Below are 19,664 nucleotides of genomic sequence, written 5' to 3' on the forward strand. Positions count from 1 at the left end.
GGGGGTTGTTCAGGGGACATCAGTGTTGACAATAAAGTAAATAAACTATCATGCAGAGTGCTATAGAAGCAGTGTCCCTAACTCAGACAACAGATCCAGGTTTAGCCTCTTAGACCAAACCTACACTCTGTTCTTATACCAGGGATTTCAGGGATTGTAGAAGCCTCTACTTCTTAATAACAGCTACTATTCACTGCATACTTACTATATTCCAAGCATTATGCTATGAGTTACTTATTTCATAATTCAATCATTTAGTCCTGTGAAGGCAGGACATTTGCCACCCTCATTTTTTTTTGTGGTCCTGGGAATGGAACCCAGGGGCATTCTACCTTTGAGCTATACCCCCAGACCTATTTTTTCTTCTTGATTTTGAAACCAGGTCTCACTGAGTTGCAAAGGGTCTCACTAAGTAGCTGAGGCTGTCCGCAAACAGCGGTCCTCCTGTCTCAGCCTCCAGAATGTTAGGATTACAAGCATGTGCCACCACGCCCAGCTTGTCATTATCATTTTTAAGATGGTATGACTGTAGCCAGGCGTAGTGATGCACACCTCTAAGCCCAGTACTTCAGAGTCTGAGACAGGGGAATCTCAGGTTGGAGGTCAGCCTCAACAATTTAGTGAGATTCTGTTTCAAAAAAACACAGGGCTGGAGGCATAGCTCAGAGAAAAAAAAGATGAGATGATTGAATGGAGGAGAGATTAAGTGACTCCCGCAAAGCCAGAGAGTTGATAAATGGAGGGCAAGAATTTATATTCAGGGCTGCCTGATTCCAGAGATTAGCTTAGGAGATTCTTTGGAGAAGCTGTGAATCTGAGATACCAAAGATCTTTTCCTCAGTTAATTTTAAGATATTTATACTTTTTACTGATTTAATTTCCCAATAATGACCTCAGAATGGATTTCTTTACATTACTAATAAATTAATAAATTCATCTCCCCAGAAAAGGGATTTCCTCCTTTCATGAATCTCCCACTTTAAGGGCTGCTTGGACCCTTATATATCATCATTATTTTGCTAAGGTCCAGCTGTCTTTTGTACTTTTCTTTTGGAGGCTTTATAATTGTGTGTTGTAGGTCTCAAAAGGGAATGTTTTAAGTGAGCGTTTTCCCTGTAGAAATTAGCATTTAAGTGGAACTTTTTTTGGTCCACCAAGGTTTATTTCCCTTGTAGTTTCACAGGTAGAAATACCAGTCTTTACCCAAGAAATCCAGGAGGCTGAGGAATATCTGCTTATGTTCCCAGATACATAAAAAGAAGTCAGCAAACACACACCATTTGTGACAACAAAGCCACCAGAATAACAGACCTGCAAAAAAAAAAAAAAGCCAGAGCACCCCCAGCTCTTCTTAGATTCAAAAATGACCCAAGTTACAGGCAGAAAATTAGCCTTGCCCTTTCTAGTCTTCTGAATGACTCCCCCACTTTGGTAATTTTCAAATTTCTATTACTTTGGGTTTGATGATTTTTGTTTCCCTTTTACTCTGAGGTTAATAGAAGGAGGAAAAAGCCTTAATGGTCTTTTTCAAGGTTACCCTTACTGAATAGCCATCCTCTTAGGAAGCTGGGGAGATATTTCTTGTGGTCAGACACCAGCAGAGACTTGGGTCTGGTCAGCTGGTGTCCTGAGGAAGTTTCGAGTGTGGAGTGTGGAGAAGCAGGACTCTTTTGAACAATGCACTATAAGGTGTCCTTCTGATGAACAGCCCCATACTCCAAAGCAGGAAGGACAGAAGCTCACTGCTTTTGCCAGAAGCTCACTGCTTTTGCCTCTTTGTTTATCTCCCCAAAGTTTATGTCTCTTGCCCTGTGCACTGATTTCTTCACTTTAGCCTCAGCCAAATAATCCAAATTCTCCAAATATAGTGTACTAAGATGGGCATGGTGGCTTACACCTGTAATCCCAGTACCTGGGAGGCTGAAACAGAAGGATTGATGGTTTGAGGCTAACCTCAGAAAAGTAGCAAGACCCTGTCTTAAAATAAAAAATGAAAGGGAACCAGGTGTGGTGGCACATGCCTATAATCCCAGTGCTTGGAAGGCTGAGACAGGAAAACAGGTTTGAGACTAGCCTTAGCAACTTAGCAAGGCCCTGTTTCCAAAATAAAATAGGGCTGGGGAATATCTTGGAGGTAGAATATTCCTGGGTTCAATCTCCTGTACCACATACAAACAAAAAATAAATAAAATAAAAGGGTCTTGGGGTGTAGCTCAGAGGTAGACTGCCTCTGGTTTCAATCCCCAGCACCTAAATAAATAAAGAATATGTCAATCATTATCTTCTACTTCTACTGGGATATTAAACCCAGTGTAGATTTATATAATCCCATGAAACATTCTAGCCATATTTCTCAGTCTGGCATATTGGGCCAGTCTCCTGCTTTACTCTCACCAGGGACTGGTCCCTTTCCTTTCCATTTGGTGAGTTGCCAACATTCAGTTTACAATTTAGCATATGAAGGTACACTGTTTTACCTAAGCCACTAAAGATGACTCATTATAAATGGGGCTCATTTAATAACAGGATTGCTTTAATCATGGGGGAGAGAGTTTATGGCTCTCAGTTGCTTAGAGTCTTAGAAGACTATCACTGCTGTAACTCAACTTTGTCATTTTCCCCACCCCTGACAAGTGTTTCTTGTGTCTTTTTTCTTGTTATCATTCCCCTTTTTCTTCCTCTTCTTTTTTATCCACTATTTTCTCCCTGTCACTAGTGTTTGCTTTCTGGAGCAGGGAAGAGAAAAAATACAAAGAACCAACAACTCTTACATTTTACTCTTGGGACACAATTTCCCTAGCTAGTGATTGTCACCAACTAGTTTCAAGGCTCCTTTTGGAATCACTGCTCCACAGTGCTCCTGGAGAGAGGCATACCTGAATGGAAATGCATATTGATCTTGAAGAGTGTGGGTCATCCATCCATCCATCCATCCAACCCTGAAGGTCATGCTGTTAGCATCATCAGCCTGGGAGCCGCTCCAACCTCTGAGAAGCAGCTTGGGAAGCTATAGCTGACTAGGCCAGCATCGGACCACTTCAATACTCCTCACACTTTGTGATCAGAACCTAACATCAGACTCTCAGGCAGGAACCAAAGTTCCTTAGCTGCAACAAAGCCAAATCTTCCCCAAGGTGCCTACCTGTTGCTAGGAAACTAGTCACTGGTGCTGTTGGCCTTTCCCCCCAAGCCTCAAAGGTGTGTGGGCTACAGCCAGTTAGCTGGCTGGCTTTCAGGGACCCTTCAATTTTATCCTTAAGACACCCAACTTGGTCTTAAAAGGGAAGTGAGAATCACCTCCCCATCTTTCCTCCAAAAACTTCCCAAACATGAAATGGAGAAGTGAAAACTTGAAGGCTGTTGGACCATGCCCTTTCTTATCAACATATACAATTGTCACCAGCTGCTGCCCACAGAAGCCTCTTGCTTCTCAGGGCACAAGTGCCTTGAGCGCTACTGCAGGGAACTTGCCACTCCCTCCTGTGGTTCAGAACACTAAAGCAGGCCCATTGCCTCTCATCATCCCTGTAGAGGGATTTAGGATGGAAGATTGCCACATGCCTGGGCACAAAGATTCTTGGACCTGGGTGAATGCTTGCTTTCCATGCTGTTTAAGAGAGGGAGTTCTTAATTGAGGAGAGCAATGAAAGAGGAGGGGGAATAAAAAGAGAAAGGAAGAGTTTGGGGGATCCAGAATGGCAAATTAGGACATTACTCTAGCCATCATAGTTTGTGTAAGTATATTCCAATGTTTACACAATGATGAAATTGCATTTTCCTGATCATGTCCCTGATGTTGAGTGACACATCAATGTATTGATTTGGGGAGGGGGTACTGGAGATTGAACTCAGGGCATTCTACCTCTGAGCTACACCCATAGCCTTATTTTTATGTTGAAACAGAGCCTAAGTTGCAGAGGCTGTCCTTGAACCTGTGATCTTCCTACCTCAGCCTTCCAAGCACTGGGATTACAGGCATGTACCATCATGACCAGCTTGTACTGATGTTTTAATGAAGAGTACCTTCTTGGAGGGAGGAGGAAAACTGATTTTTAGGAATACATTTGGCTCATCTTGAGTCCACTGCCTCATGTCATTTTGCTCTTAAAGGCTATCAGGTTCTGTGACCCTGTCAACCCTTCATTCACAGGGAAATAATGGATCAGGTAGACAAGGAGGATGGCAGATGCAGTCTCTTCTCAGTCTTAAGATTACGTGGGATAGTGCAGTATATTAGGCAAGACCTAGAAACCTGAACATATCATTTCCAGGACCATAAAGATTAGGACTGGATATAAGAAGAATCAGGCAGCTGGTCTCATGCTCCAGAAATCTCATGTCAAGGTAGACTCTAGGTTGCAACAGGCCTGGAAAAATGATATGACCTACGCACACTATGGCTAGCAGAAGAAAGTAGCAGTGTGACTTCTCCACCCTCCCAATAGCACTTGAGTGCTTGAGAAAACTTGGTATAGATGGCCTTTAAAAAGTACATCATCGGGCCGGGTGTGGTGGCGCACGCTTGTAATCCCCGCGCTTGGGAGGCAGAGACAGGAGGATCGCGCAGGTTCGAAGCCAGGCGCGTGCGCTGACTTAAGAGACCCTGTTTCCAAATAAAAATATAAAATAGGTGTCTGGGAGTGGAGCCCGGAGGTAGAAGGGCTTCCAGGAACCCCAGTACCACCAAAAAAAAAAAAAAAAAAAAAAAAAAAAACGTACATCATCGCCGGGCATGGTGGCTCACGCTTGTAATCCCCACACTTGGGAGGCGGAGACAGTAGGATCGCACAGGTTCGAAGCCAGCCGCGGTGGCTTAAGAGACCCTGTTTCCAAATAAAAAGTATAAAATAGGTTATATACTGGAAATATATAAAATAGAAAATATATATATAATAGAAACTGGAAAATAGGCTGGAAATGTAGCCCAGAGATAGAAGGGCTTCCAGGAACTGCAATACCACTAATAAAAAAAAAGTACACCTGCTGGGTATGGTGGGACATACCTGTAGTACCAGTATTTGGGAGGCTGAAATAGGATTACATGTTTGAGGCTAGCTTCAGCAACTTAGCAAGGCCCTGCTTCAAAACAAACTAAAATAAAAAGGGCTGAGGGTTTTGTTCAGAGGTAGAATATCCCTGGGTTCAATCCCACAAAACTAAAATAAAATAAAATACCTGTTCCTCCCACAGTTAAGACACAACTAAATATTTGCAGTTCTTCCACCCTGTTTGTGGCATATGTTTCTTCTTCCTGAGAGCCTAAAACTGATTTCCTGTCTCTTAACCATCCATGCAGTTCCTTTCAACCTTCAGGCCTCACCCTAGCTTTGTTCCACTACTCAATCAAGGAAACATTACCCATACAGTGTGACTGTGTTCTTTGAAAATATTTTACTTTTAAAGAGTATGCCAAGTTCATCATATATACTCCTGAAATTATATTCATTAAGTCAGAATTTACTTAGCATCTATTACTTACCAAGCACTGTTCTGAGCTCCAGGGGATTTGGCAAAGAAAAAACAGGCCAACACTCCTTGAGAAGAAAAATTATTGGTGGACAGTGCCAGGGAAAGATAGGGAGAAATGACTCCTAACATGGACATTTCCTGGATATTTTTAAAATTCCTATTTGACCCTCCTTTTCCAACAAAAAGCAAAACTCAATCCTTAGTCTCTGAAACCTGACTTATTGCTTCTCATTCTTACCATTAGTATTCTCATCTTGATGCCCCCCTTGGTGGGAGGTACTGGGGATTGAACACAGGGACATTGTGTCGCTAAGCTACCCCCATACCTTTTTAAGACAGGGTCTCATTATATTGCTTAGATTGTCCTCAAACCTGTAATCTTTCTGTCTTGGCTTCCAAGGTCCCAGGATGACAGGTGTGCACCACCGCACTTGATTGATGCCTTTGTTACACTTTGCTCTCCAACCTGCCCTGAACTTGGGGGTAATGGGGTGGTAGCTCAGATGGATTAAAAAATAATGGGCTTAGGGTCAGAAGACTCCAGATTCAAGAAACCCTTTTTAACTTCTGGTCTTGGTTTTGTTTTTTGTTTTTGTTTTGTCTGCAAGATAGGTTTCTGGCCAGTGCACTACTTTGCTGTGATCTAGTCTTGGAACAAAGATTTTCTCAGGGACCAATATCTTAACCTCATTAAATGTTAAGAACCAAAACTACCTTTTTGAAGACTTGTTGGGATGCTGTTGCCATAGCTCAATAGCTTGGGTTTCCACAGAAAAAGGGATGTATTCAAGAGACAAAATATTAGAAGCAACAGGATTCAGTAACTGACTGGATGTGGAGTTCAGAGGTAAAGAGAGGATCCCCAGATAGCTCTGAGTGAGGCTTACAGCCTGAGTGACTGAGAGAACATGGGACCACCTGTCTCATGTCCCTCATTCACTTTGTAAGATTCAGGAGCTCTCTGTTGCTCTAAAGAGAAGAAACCTGGTCTTTATGCATTTTCAAATAGTAAGGACTACTTGGAGAATTGCAAACTCCCTGCCTAAGCTGATGTTTTCTTTTTATTACACAGCATTCCAGTGTCTTTCCATCCTCCCCTCCCTCTGGACTCTCTGATGAGCCTCAGTCTGCCTCTCCTTCGCCCAGCTACATGTGGTCCTCAAGTGCACCACCTCGTTACTCTCCACCCTACTATCCGCCTTTTGAAAAACCACCACCTTACAGTCCCTAAAGAGGAATGCCTGCTGGCTATCAAGATTATTGTGGCTTTTGTATTTCTGCATTAGTGGAAGTGTGTAGGGTACAAATTTTAAAGTGTGACTCTTATGCATCAAGTTTTACAAGGGCTTGCCAGGCTAGGGAAAGATAGGGATGAAGTGTGTTTGTGACCACTGTAGAGCAAGGGATGGCTAGGCTGAACCCAGCAATCCCAAGGAAGGGCAGCTAACATGTTAAGCAAGGCTGGGGAGCCAGCCAAGCAAGAAGCTTATCATGCTTGGACCTGAATCACCCTCTACTCCTCCTCTGTATTTAGTAGAAACGTGGTTGCCATCTGTTTCACTTTATGTAAAGGAGTGTTGTCCTGAGGCCCTTGGCTGATTGCCACCCTAGCACCTTGGTTGAAGCACCTGGCTGATAGGCCCTATCTTTCCCTACTAATGTACTTTAAAGAAAGTTTCCCAGCTGATGGGCCACAACAGTAGTTCCAGTAGAGAATTCTGCCTATGATTTAATTTGCTTGTGTCTGGATGTTGAAAAATTGCTGCCCATATCTTACTCCTTTCTTCTCTGTATTATAAAAATGGCTGTTGTGATCATTCAGCTTTTGTTGCTGGTACCTTCTAAAGGGAAAAGTGCAATATTCCCTCATCTTCACTAGTGGGAAACAAGATTGATTGTTCTGGAAACACTGAAATACAGAGCAACATGTGAGCTGCCTTCAGTGCATCTCAGTAATATACCTGATAACTTAGGAGACTGTGGTTCTAATACATGTTGCATTATTACAAGATATATTTGCTACAGGAAATATAAATCTTGCAGTTGAAATTCAGAGTTTAAAAATGCTAGATTAGGTCTGGTTGTGATATGAATTGTTACTAATCTTTGTGACTATTTAATCTTCAAATATTGTGCTTCTACCCCAGCAAACCGCACGTATCCTGCACCCCACCCCAAAAGAATCATCATGTATTTTAATGCCACTGCTCTTACTGGTCCTTTTTCTGTTGAGACCAATTATGACAGCATTCCACTCAAGGTTATGAAAGTGTTACAATGCAGCATTAAGTCTGCAAAACCTCAAATGTAGCCAACCACACAAATTCTTAAGTGTTACAGTAAATTTTAAATCCATCTGGCACATTGTGGTATTAGTACAGTTCTTTTATACAAAGCTTTAAACAATTAACCCAATGAGTTGAAAACACTTTTGACACCCATGCTTTCACTCAAGAATGAACATTTTCATTAGGATATATGTTAACCTGAGAACTGGTTGGCTTAATGAAAGATCAATAATCCTACACTTGTATAATGTCAAAATACAGGGGCTACAAGATGGTATCTAATTAGACAGTTCTGCAAACACAGAACACACACTGGAAAAATTTCCAGCCAATTTTGCTACCTCGACTTGATAGATTAGAGGTAGCAGACAAATGCTGGTGCTCCCATCTACCTTGTAGACACCTGATCAAGAACCATCAAGGCACGGGTACACTCTCTGTTCACAGTAATCGATCGCAAATTATTTAGTTTAACTTTCAGCATGTGAAGGTTGTCTTACCCAGACTGCAATCTGAAAAACTGAATCCTTTTGCCTATACAAAATTACTACTTTTTATTTTTACAGTTGAGTATATTGAAATTCTATTGGACTTCAAAAAGGGGCTAATAACCAATTGAATTAAACATCAGGTTGTAATACTAAATGAATTTTGGGCCATTTACACTTTACCTTTTGCTTTTGTGAATGTTTATATTTTTAAAGGCACCATTACATAATATATCCTACATTTCTCACATTTCTTAAAATATTAAGATTCTATGACTCATTTCTGTGTATTTTTCTTACTTTACAAAATAACTTGAAACAGTATAGATTTTGTAACACTTAATTTGAGCAGCCTTTTTATTACATTTAATTATATAAAGTGCATGTTACCTTAGAAAAACATTTGTTGCTTTACTCTTTTGCAAAACATTTGCTGTAATGAAGGAATTTGTATTTCCAATATGTATCCTGACTGCATTTTGTAATACTTACTGCTTTACTCCTAATTCTGCTTTAAAATATATATAAACTGGGCATGAAACATTAAAATATTAACCCAGAACCTGTATCAACTGGATGTTGCTTAAAATCTGTATCACTGCCATGTTGGAAACCCAGGCTGCTTTTGTGATGTTTCAAATGAATAAAACTATCCTCTCTTCCTTATCCACTTTCAGGCATCCTTCTGGTATGTACTAAAGTAGAGCATATGCTCCAAAACAACTGGCAGCAGCTAACTCATTTTGATTATGGTTCAAGAAAAAATGGGATCCAGGCGTGGTGGTGTGTGCCTATAATCTCAGTACTTGGGAAGCTAAGACAGGAGGATGGCAGGTTTGAGGCCAACCTCAGAAGTTTTGCAAGGCCCTCAATAACTTAGTGGGACCATTTCAAAACAAAAGTAAAATAGGGCTTGGGGTGTAGCTAGAGGTAGAATGACCCTGGGTTCAATTTCTAGTGAAGTAAAGGAAATGGAAAAGGAAAAGCTAAGGAAAGAAAAACATTGGGACATGATTAACATATAAACCTAATGGAAAATTTTGCTATGCTGTCATCGGAAATATGGCTTGTTTCCTGTTACAAAAAAGAAAAAAAATAACAATATAAAATTCTATAAAACTTCAGAAAGATAATCTCATAAAAAGCACTCAAAAGTTAGAATTAAAGCATTTTATTTTTGCCAAAAGAAGCTCTATGAACTAATATCAGGTAATGGTTAATGAAAAGAAGAACTTAAAGTCATGAGAGGGAAGATTGTACAAATATGAACATTGCAGTACTTAGGGAAATGAACACAGTTTCATACAACTGACAGAGGGGAAGAAGCTAGTGCTGTTTAATTAGGACTTAATTCTTTTGAATATGCATGCCTTGACCATTCCAAACACTTTGATCAATGTTTACCAGGTGTTTTGTCTTTTCTGTACAATGGAAAAATGTGGCATTATTTTCTCACAGTGGTTGTGTATGTGGGGGATTGTTACCACTTAAATGACAGTAATCATTTGAAATACTTTTAAAGTTAATCTTGCAAGACTGCTATATCATTTTTAAATCTTCGCTTTGTGTAAGCCTTTTCATTTTCTCATTTCTTTTAACAAATTTATTACTTCAAATAGTTCTGTCTAGAATATTTGCAGGTAATTTAGCATCAGAGCAAATCTGAAGCCAAACTGAAAGAAAAAAGGAAATTAAGCCAGAAAGCTAAATATAAAACAGAAAAACCCCATGGTATGTTTTAAATTGGCATCTTGCTAAATAAAAACTGGTAGTAAAGAGGTTTTGTCCCAAAGGAGTATTCCATATGAACTGAACTTTGAATATGGAAACTTCAGAAAAACTGAGACCCTGAGACACATGCAAACAAGAGTCTTCTGGCCAAATTATAATTTAATTTTCCAGTTTTCCTCCTTCCCCCAAACTCCAGAAGACAGCTTTAGTAGGTAGAATTTTAAATGTCCATATTCAGAATTTACAGAGCACAGCAGCAGCACTCGTATCAATATTACTTGGAATTGATAGTATAGAATTCCTAATATGTTTATTACAAACTAATTTATCTATCAGTTGAGTCTGAAAGGTCTGGAAGCGCTGCTGGCATCAGTAACATTCACAATGATAGAATTATGTTTAACTAGTGAAATAGCATTCATGAAATTCAAAGGAATTTCCACAGAGAACATTTCAGAGTGCACCCTATAGTTAGAGTAATGTTATCAATACCAACACAGAGAAAAAACAGATATTGTGATTCCAGGGGTCAGTCTTAAGTTATAACTTCAAATTTCCTAAGGTCTTGTACACAAAATGCTTTGAAAGCTTAGACTCACAGAACAGAAAGTGGATAAATGCTTATCACTCCACCCCTTGGTAAGCAATGGATTAGTTTTCTTTTTCCTTTTATTACTGCAAATACTGATGGCTGAAACCCTTGACTACCAACCTTAGAAACACCAAACCATTATCTTCAAATCTAAACTACCATTAGAAGAATTATATATATATCACTGATGTATATAGACATGAATGAAGTATATATATATATATATATATATATATATATATATATACACACACACACACACACACACATATGAGAAATTAAAGCTTTAAGTTCAAAGTCAAGAAAGAGTATTTTTAAAAATACATGGCAAGGAGAAAGAAAATGTCTATGTTGAACTAAGAAATACTTAAGCAAGGTTATGAATGACTAATAACTATGCACAACAATCTTTTTCAGCATCTATTAATTTTTTTCCTTTGCAAAAACTTATAAAAGTTTGACAAGTTAATTCTGTTATTAAAATGCTAGGCTACATATTTGTTCCAACCTGCTTCCTTTTAGTACTAACACTTAACTTTTAGCTTTATTTTCTAATTGCTTAAATATGTGTCATTTTAATTTAAAAGAAAGAAAAATTATATTGTCAAGATAAATGGGAACTGACAAACCTATTTAACCTTTCTTATGTAGTTTCTAATTGCTGTGATATGGTGGAAATTTGCAGATGGACTGTAACTTATTTTAAGGAGGTAAAAAGCTAAAAGATCTTGCTGAAAGGAATTATTAGATCACTGCTTCAACTATTTCAATTGATGACTTCCTATCAGAGATTCTAAATAATGTGAATATTTAAAAAATATATGCCAATAGCCTCCCACCTAAAATACATAAGAATTTTATCTATCATTTACAAAGATATATACCTAATTAGATATGTATAAAGATTGATTTGGTGGCTTTCAGATTCCAAATTTCTAACATTTTATGGGAATTTTTTTAAACCATAACAAAAAGGAAAATCTTCATTTGATTCCGTTCTGCCTCTTATCATGTAAGAGCAGATAATTAAAAATACGAGTGGCAGAACTTTGTCTTCTCCTGTCTGCATTATAGAAATTTGTCCTTTCAATAATTTTTTGCCCACAGAGAGCACTCTGCAAATATATACAGTGGCCTAGCCATCAAAGTCTTGGTGGTTAATTCTAATTAACTAAAACTAATTCATTCTTCATACAAGAGACTTGTCTGCATGGCTATTTTCATGGGGGTGAGGGAGGCAGGAGGTTGCTAACCATCTGGACTAGCAGAATGCACAATGGATTAGAGATTTATTCTGAAATAGTCTAGAACAATTTTATAAGTTCCTAGCTGGGTGTGGTGGCTCATACCTGTAATCCTAGTACTTGGGAGGATGAGACAGAAGGACTGCAGGTTGGAGGCCAGCCTCAGCAACTTAGCAAGACCCTGTTTCAAAATAAAAAACTAAAAAGGGCTGGGTGTGTACCTCAAGAGATAAAATGCTCCTGGGCTCAATCACTAGTTACATACACACACAAATTATAATTCTTAAGTTTTTTGCCATATACAAGATACAACACACATTTATAGTCTTAACGTTAAGAAAACTTAAGAATTCAGCAATAAAGTGCTAACATGGAAGGGGAAAGTTGTAAGATGTACTAAGGTATGCTAGTAACTCCAGTTATTTTCAAAGAACATTCAGACTGTTTCAAATTCTATTCAGAAAACTATCTCTCTGAGCTTTTTTAATTTTTAACTCTTTTAAATGAATTGAGAGCTTACTATATAAACAGATACTTGGAGCAGGGAGGAGTACTTCTCAAAGTCTACTCAAACCTTCAGAAATATTTGCTCCTAAAAATCATCAGCAAATAATCCAACTAGACTACCTTCAGATGATGTTACAGATCATATCATTTTCATGGTAATTTGTTGTACAGGTCTTTTGAAATCCCTGCCCCTTAATCCAAACCAAAACTTTCTATTTCAAAGTTTAGTAAGATTCTGGTATTATAAATTCAAACTCAGTACTGCCATCTGTCACATTCTGTTTAAAAATGGAATCATTTTCCTGCTGAATAAAGATATCTTCCCAGGTCATTGGCTTGTTCTGAGGAGTAGAGGTAGCCCCTACTGGAGGTTCCTTTCCAGCATCAACTTTATATCCAATACCATCATCCTTCATTACAGGAATAGTGCTTGACTTATCAGAAAGGTACGCATATTGTCTGATTTGTAAAGATTTGCATGGATGTAAACGGTAAAGCTTTGAGTCCCTAGAAGGATCTTGACTATGAACTGACTTTATGTGTGAAGACATAAACTGATAGTTGATGAATGATTTGCCACACGCCAAACACTGATACCTTCGCTCCCCTGTGTGATGAATTTCGTGCTTTGTGCGATATTCTGCAAGAGGAAATACTTTCTCACAGTAACGGCATTGATACTTCTTCTCCCAAGAATGAATGTTAAAATGTCTCCGCAAACTTGTTAGGCAGACATAAGACCTTTTGCATACAATGCAGATATAATAGACCTTTCCACCTACTATTAACTCATAATGATCATCATGTTTCACTTTCATACGTTTGCTTGCTGACTCACTGCCAGACGTTTTTGGCATCTCATTCTCAAGTCTGGCCTCCCCTTCGTCAGGGTCATCTTTGACAGGGATCACTATGTCATAAGTATCTTCACCGATATTTGCATAAACCTTGCAGCCAGTCGACAAGCCTTCAATTTCAGTAGCTGTATCTAAAGTAATGATCTTCTGACCCTCCATCAGATGTTTTGATCCTAAGCCTGGATCATTAGTATTTCTAGTAATTATATCTGAAATTTTTAAAGAATTGGAATGTGGCTCCTGCAGAAGTGTAGGAATCTGCATCTTCTGTATCAGTGATCCATCGAAAGTAGCATTTTGGGAGGTTTCAGCCTGTGGGACCAAAGAGGTATTACTGACTGCTGAGTCTGGACTTGAGCTAATAATGTCATCATCATCATCATCATCTAAAATTTCTTCTTCCTCCTCTTCACTGGCTTTGTTTCCTGTTAAGATAGTACTGTTTGGTGCCTGCTGATTTTGCACAAGTAAATTAATTGAAGAAGACATATGATTTGGAAGTGAAGAACTGTCATTTGGTGAAGTACTAAGTGGTGCCTTATTTAATAAAATAATGTTGGGAGTTAGATGTGTTGGAGGAGAAGATACCAGCAATTTTTCACTTCCTTGTGTCTGGCTCAGAGTTGCTGGATTCACAGGAGTAGGAAGTTTCTGAGTAGGTGTGATATTTGTTAAAGGGGGAGAGTTACTGCTGGCACAAGATGCAACATCTGAAATAGCAACAGGACCTTGGTTAGGCTGGACCTGTGTCACTGCATTGTTACTTGGCAAAGTCTCCTTTGCAGGCAAAATCTCAGAGCAGAAGATGACATCATCATCATCATCGTCGTCATCATCATCATCATCATCATCTGAATCAGTAACAATAATCTTTTTGGTTTCATAATCTTCAGCAGATAATGAAAAAGACTCTGTTATGATAGGCATAGTAGCCCCAGTATCTTGGGCTTCATCTTTTGATTTTTGTATTTCAAGGTTTTTGTCACTAGAATCAGGAGGTAAGGTTTCAGCATTACCATCCTGAGGTGTACCTGAGAGGCTTTTAACCTGTGACAATGGGACACCAAGCTCTGCTATAAACTTCACTCCTAACAACTGCCCTGATTTAATTAATTCATCAAGTAAATCTGCTCTGACACGGACAATTTTAGAACTATAGATATAATTGAGAATTTCTGCAAAGATCTCTGCTCTTATAAAACTCAGTTCAACAACTTGCCCCGCAACTGAGAAGAGCTGATGGAAGTATGTACTAGAAGCCGAAAGAATATTCCTGTGGGCCCGGAATTTTCGGTCTTCCACAATAACAGTAACATCACAGAAGAGTCCATGACCACGTTGCTCATTCAAGGAGTTCAGCAGACTGCCAGAGTACTGAATGTCTGTAGCAGAAATCAATTTTCTACTCTCCATGCCTGGAATAGAGAGGGAGGAGAGAATGAGGGAGAATGAGATAAAAAACAAAAGTACTTTATCATTCAGAATTTAGGTCACAGAATCATTAAACAGTTTATTCAAGTTTCAACTGATATTTGAGCTTTTACACAAATTGTTCATACAGGCTGGCTTTTGGACTATGTATCAAATCTCATGACTTCCTCCTGAGTCAAGCAAGTTTTAAGTTGCTACATGGATATGAACAGTAATCTCCATAGTCACTGTCCTTTGAATCTCAGATACATGCATCTCCACTAAGTGATTTTTACAGAATTCATTTTCTTAGTCTCAATTTTCAGTTTCATCCTCAAGAAGAGATGTTTTCTGTAGTGCTAGGGACTGAACCCAGGGGCACTCTAATCACGGAATTACAACTCCTGCCCCTCCCCCCTTTTATTTTGAAACAGCATCTCACTAAGTTAACCAGCCTGACCTCAAACTTATGATACTTATGTCTCAGGCTCCTGAGTCACTGGGATTACAGGCATGTATCCTGGTGCCTGGCAAGAGTTAGCTTTTAACTGTCTTAAAATTGTTTTAAGGGTCAATTGTATTGGTATACACCTGTAATCCCAATACATGGAGGCTGAGACAGGAAGATTACAAGTCTGCAGTCAGTATCAGCAGCTTAGTGAGAACAAGTTTCAAAATAAAAAATAAGAGGTGGGGTATAACTCAGTGGGCAGAGCACTATGGGTTCAATCACTACTATCACATACACACACACAAAAACCGTTTTAAAGAAAATCTTCACCATCAATGTATAATAGCTTTCCATCATCTGTACATGATTGGCTTAAATGTCGGAAAATCTTGCTATGTTCAATACCGAATCAGAAATATATACACTTTCAGCCAGATGTTACGGTGCATGCCTAATAATCCCAGTACTTGGGAGGCTGAGACAGGAGCATGGCAGGTTGGAGGCTTGCCTTATCTTAAAATAAAAAATAAAATAGGGCTGGGGTATAGCTTAGAGGTAGAATGCCCCATTCCCCTGGGTCTCATCCTCAGTACCAAAACAAATAGAAGAGATACACACGTTTTTTGTGGTACTGGGGATGGAACCCAGGGGCATTGTATCTCCAAGATACACCACCAGCCCTATTTTTTGTCTTTTTATTGTCTAAACAGGATCTCACTAAATTGTAGAGGGCCTTGCTAAGTAGGCAAGGCTGTCTGCGAACTGAGATCCTCCAGTCTCAGTTTCCTGAACACTGGGATTACAAGTGCACACCATCACACTCACCTTAAGATATACACTTTTGAAATTTTAACCAATCTTACCTTGAACATCATATTTGAAAGCTACTTCCTGCAGCCAAGGACATTATAAATACTGACAGTTATTGTCTCACAACTTCCCATTATTTTTGTTCCTATTCGAATTGAGGTACTGCTCATCTTAATAAACTAGTAATTATCTTTCTTATCCCTTTTTTTCATCTCTTGCCTATTAGCCTCACCTCTTTTACCTTTACCATCTCTATATGTGGAATGTTTACAGAGTGCCAAGTGAAATTCAGTAAATGATGCTATCATGAAAAAATAAGACATTGGGAAAATCATACCATTTCTTAGTGCTTATTTTCATGAAAACTTGAAATATTTCATTTTGTTGATAAAAAATTATGTGCATTGGTATAAGAACTTTTCTCTCCCCAAATGATCTAGTGAAAAGGAGACATTACTCTAGAAAGTGGGGGGGGGGCGGTATCATTAAGTCCCATTCCTGTGTACCACCCCTAAAACATCTTTATTTTTTTATACTTCACAGAAGGTATTTCCAGTAACAAAATACCAGAGTTGGGGAAAACCCCAACACCCACATATACTTGAGATATATAAATATAACATACATTTGTATATGTGAATATATTAACCATTTTGATAAGTGCCTTTAGTAAAACAATATTTTATTGTTAATATTATTTCCCTTTAAAGTTACTCAGATACTATCACCATCATAGTTTTTAAGTTATATACACGTGGAAGGCAGAACATGTCAGATATCTTTTAAATTTTTCAAAATTATAGCTTAAGGAAAGAAATTGACAAAAAGTCTAAAAATCAAAGATTTAAAACTGTATCTGTCAGGTGTTACGTGTCAATAGTACTAAAGAATTCCAGGTTACCATAAGGCATTCATCAGTAAGGTTGACCTTTGGACAACATGCCAACAACCAGGGCTTCGGATTTCAACAGAAGTCACTTTTAAGTGGTGAGACAGGTTTTCTGAATACGGTCCACAATTTTTGTCATTTGCAAACAAGTTTTTACAATATGGGAATGCCTCAAACGTATCGCCTGGCCTCGGTTTCGTTTTGCTTCAGTGGCCCCCTCCTGCCCATCAAGGTGGACACAGGATCAACACGAGTGGGTCTGAACCCTTTCTCCTCCAAGATTTGCAAACCCACTGTGGAAAAGCCATCCCACTTCGTTGTGTGACAAATCTTTGACAGAGAGGCAGGTTTGGAGGGCTGGTGAAAGTGGGGAAGAGAAAAAAGCCAAACCTGAGCCAATGAAAGCGACACAGGGCTCCCCGAAGCAGCTGAACCCCTCTATCCCTTTCCTCCACCTCTCTCTTCTCCATTTGCACCCTGCCAGCTGCAACCAAGGCTTTTCACCCCCAATTTTAAGTGAAATGCCAGCTATTTGCAAATGCAGATGGATGTCCAAACAGCCCAATGAGAGCAGGAGGAATAAGGGGTGCTTCCGAAAGTGGAAGGAGGCGAACAGTAGGGTGCGGTGTTGGGGCGGGGGCGGGGGGGGGGGAGGCGAAGCAGGCTGCATTGTTATGCCCCGGGAAGGGGACGGAAGGGGAGGATGGGCCCTGGCAGAAACGCTCCAAATCAAAGTAGGGGGTAGACGGAGAAAAAGGAGGCCCCAAAGGGAAGGCAGAGGGGGAGAGGGTGCTGCCCCTCGCGTCTCTGCGGCGGGGTTCCCCACCCAGGGCCTACCCAGGACACCAGCGGCCCTCCGGCCCCAGCCAGTGAAGAGGACCGCGCCAAGGCGGCCTCGGGTTCTTCCCCTCCTTCATTCCCGGCCCACACAAAGAAAGCTGAGAGCCTGAGCGCGGCGCAGCCTGGCCTGGGCAGCTTCCTGGTTCAAGTGAGGCGACTCAAAGGCAGGCGCGGCCCGGGAAGCGGGCGCTCCTTCGCCCCCCTGCCGCCTCGGCCGCTCCTCACCTGCTTCCTGGCGCCAGCCGCCGCAGGGTGCTGGTCCTCCGACCGCCAGCAAGAAACCCGCCTCCCCGCTACTCCACTGCTTCTTCAAACCTTTCTCCAGCCTTGTCGCCGTGGCTGCCGCCTCCTGCCGCCACTGCTGCTACAGCTGCCCCACGCCGCGGACAGAGGGCACAGCGCGGGGGCGAAGCGCAGAAGTCAGAGGCGCCCTCCTCTTCCGAGCGAGCCGGCGGGCGGGCGAGCGCAGGCCGGGGCCCTCCGGAAGAGCCCGAGCTCTAGACGACTCAGCTTCGGCGCCTTACTCTGCCCTCGGCTCTTTCCGCAAAGGGGCGGAGGAAAGCTAGGGCACTCTTGTAGGGTTCGGCTCTTTCCGGAGGGCGAAAGGATGGGGAAAAGGAAAGCCAGAAAGATCTGGTTAACACATCTCTTGCGCAGTTGAAGTGAAGGGAGGCTGGTCGTCTAAATGCAAGATAAGATTCTGGCTTGGTGGCCTTTTAAAAAATTACTCAGCACCCCAATTTGCACCGCGAGGCTAGTACTGAATAGGCCCAGCCAGCATCTCCCCACTCAAGGGGATACTTCGGGAATAAAATAAAATAAATTTTTAGAGACTATGAGTTTCTTTGGCAAGTTTGAATTCTGCTCTCTTTGCCTGTTTGTTGGACTATCTTAATGAACCACTCTGAAATATAATCTGAATAAAAATTTGTGAATTCATTCCAATAATTCAAGTTCTAGGGTAACAAGATAAAAACCAAAATACAACTATTTGTATAGATAAAAACTATTGGTGTGTGGGAGTTACTGGGTAACTTCCCAGTAACCTAAAGGCATTCTACCTCCCAGCTACACCCCCAGACCTTTTTAGTTGTTTATCTTTTTGGAACAGGGTCCCATTATGTTGCTGAGAGTCTCATGTTGCTGAGGCTGTCGTAGAACCCCCGATTCTCCTGCTTCAGCCTTCCAAGTACTGAAGAATATAGGTATGTGTCATCACTCCCCACCCCGCTATAGTAAGGATTTTTAGGAAAGAAATCTACTGTTTGCACAAATGCTATCTTTAATTGAACACTAAGTGGTACAGTGTTGAGTTAACTCCTTCATTTAGACTGTTTACTGACCACCTGTTTGATCCATAGCAAACCATATGTTAGGTTCTGTGGAATACAAAAATGAATAAAAATGGACCAAAAACACGGGCAAAATTATTTGTACAAGGCACAGAAGCACTGAGAAGAAAACAAAGTGAATATTGCCACTGGGGTATATCTCTAAAAGTGTAAAATATTTGCATTGACAATGATTATTTCCATAGCATTCTCAGAGGACATTAGAATTTGACACATAATAGGTCTTCAGTAATTGCTTACTGAATAAGTTATACATTACATAGTTCCAAAAAATCCTCTGGTAATACATTCCTGACTATGAATATAAACAACAGGACAAATGGAGAGCAAAATTATTTACTATCAGGCTGATTACTGATCATGTTCAGCTAGGGAACCAAATAGTAACTTTTGTGTGTGTGTGTGGTACTGGGGTTCCTGGAAACCCTTCTTCCGGCTATACTCCCAGACCTATTTTTATATTTTTTATTTGGAAATAGGGTCTTAAGCCAGCAAGCAAACCTGGCTTCGAACCTGCACGATCCTCTTGTTTCCACCTCCCTAGCGCAGAGATTACAAGCGTGTGCCACCACACCCGGCTAAATAGTAACTTTTTTCTGCAACAATTAAGGCCATTTACTGCCTATATTCTACATTTGAAAGATATTGTAGAATAATATTGATCAATTTCCAAAAGCTTGAATTTGCACCTACTTACTTTTCAGTAGGAATCCTTATGCCTCTTTCCTATAAATAT

At 40.3% G+C, this 19,664-nt stretch overlaps 2 protein-coding genes across 5 annotated transcripts in view; one reads left to right on the forward strand and one right to left on the reverse strand.

The window, feature by feature from the left end:
- TMEM255A (transmembrane protein 255A) overlaps positions 1-6,700 on the forward strand; it is a gene marked incomplete at both ends in the record, with an annotated part of 62,296 nt that extends 55,596 nt beyond the window's left edge. For all 4 annotated transcript variants that reach the window (XM_080718495.1, XM_080718497.1, XM_080718498.1 and 1 more), the window contains one exon: positions 6,542-6,700. In XM_080718495.1, coding sequence (XP_080574621.1) covers positions 6,542-6,700 — 159 coding nt within the window. The remainder of the gene's footprint in view (positions 1-6,541) is intronic.
- Positions 6,701-12,543: 5,843 nt separating this feature from the next.
- Positions 12,544-14,589, reverse strand: ZBTB33 (zinc finger and BTB domain containing 33; the record flags this gene model as incomplete). Its single annotated transcript, XM_080718596.1, has 1 exon — positions 12,544-14,589. One exon carries the CDS (start codon positions 14,587-14,589, stop codon positions 12,544-12,546), a length of 2,046 nt encoding a protein of 681 aa, XP_080574722.1.
- Between the last annotated feature and the right edge of the window lie 5,075 nt (positions 14,590-19,664).

The sequence above is a fragment of the Muscardinus avellanarius genome, assembly GCF_963383645.1.
Source record: "Muscardinus avellanarius genome assembly, chromosome: X".
Lineage (NCBI taxonomy): Eukaryota > Metazoa > Chordata > Mammalia > Rodentia > Gliridae > Muscardinus > Muscardinus avellanarius.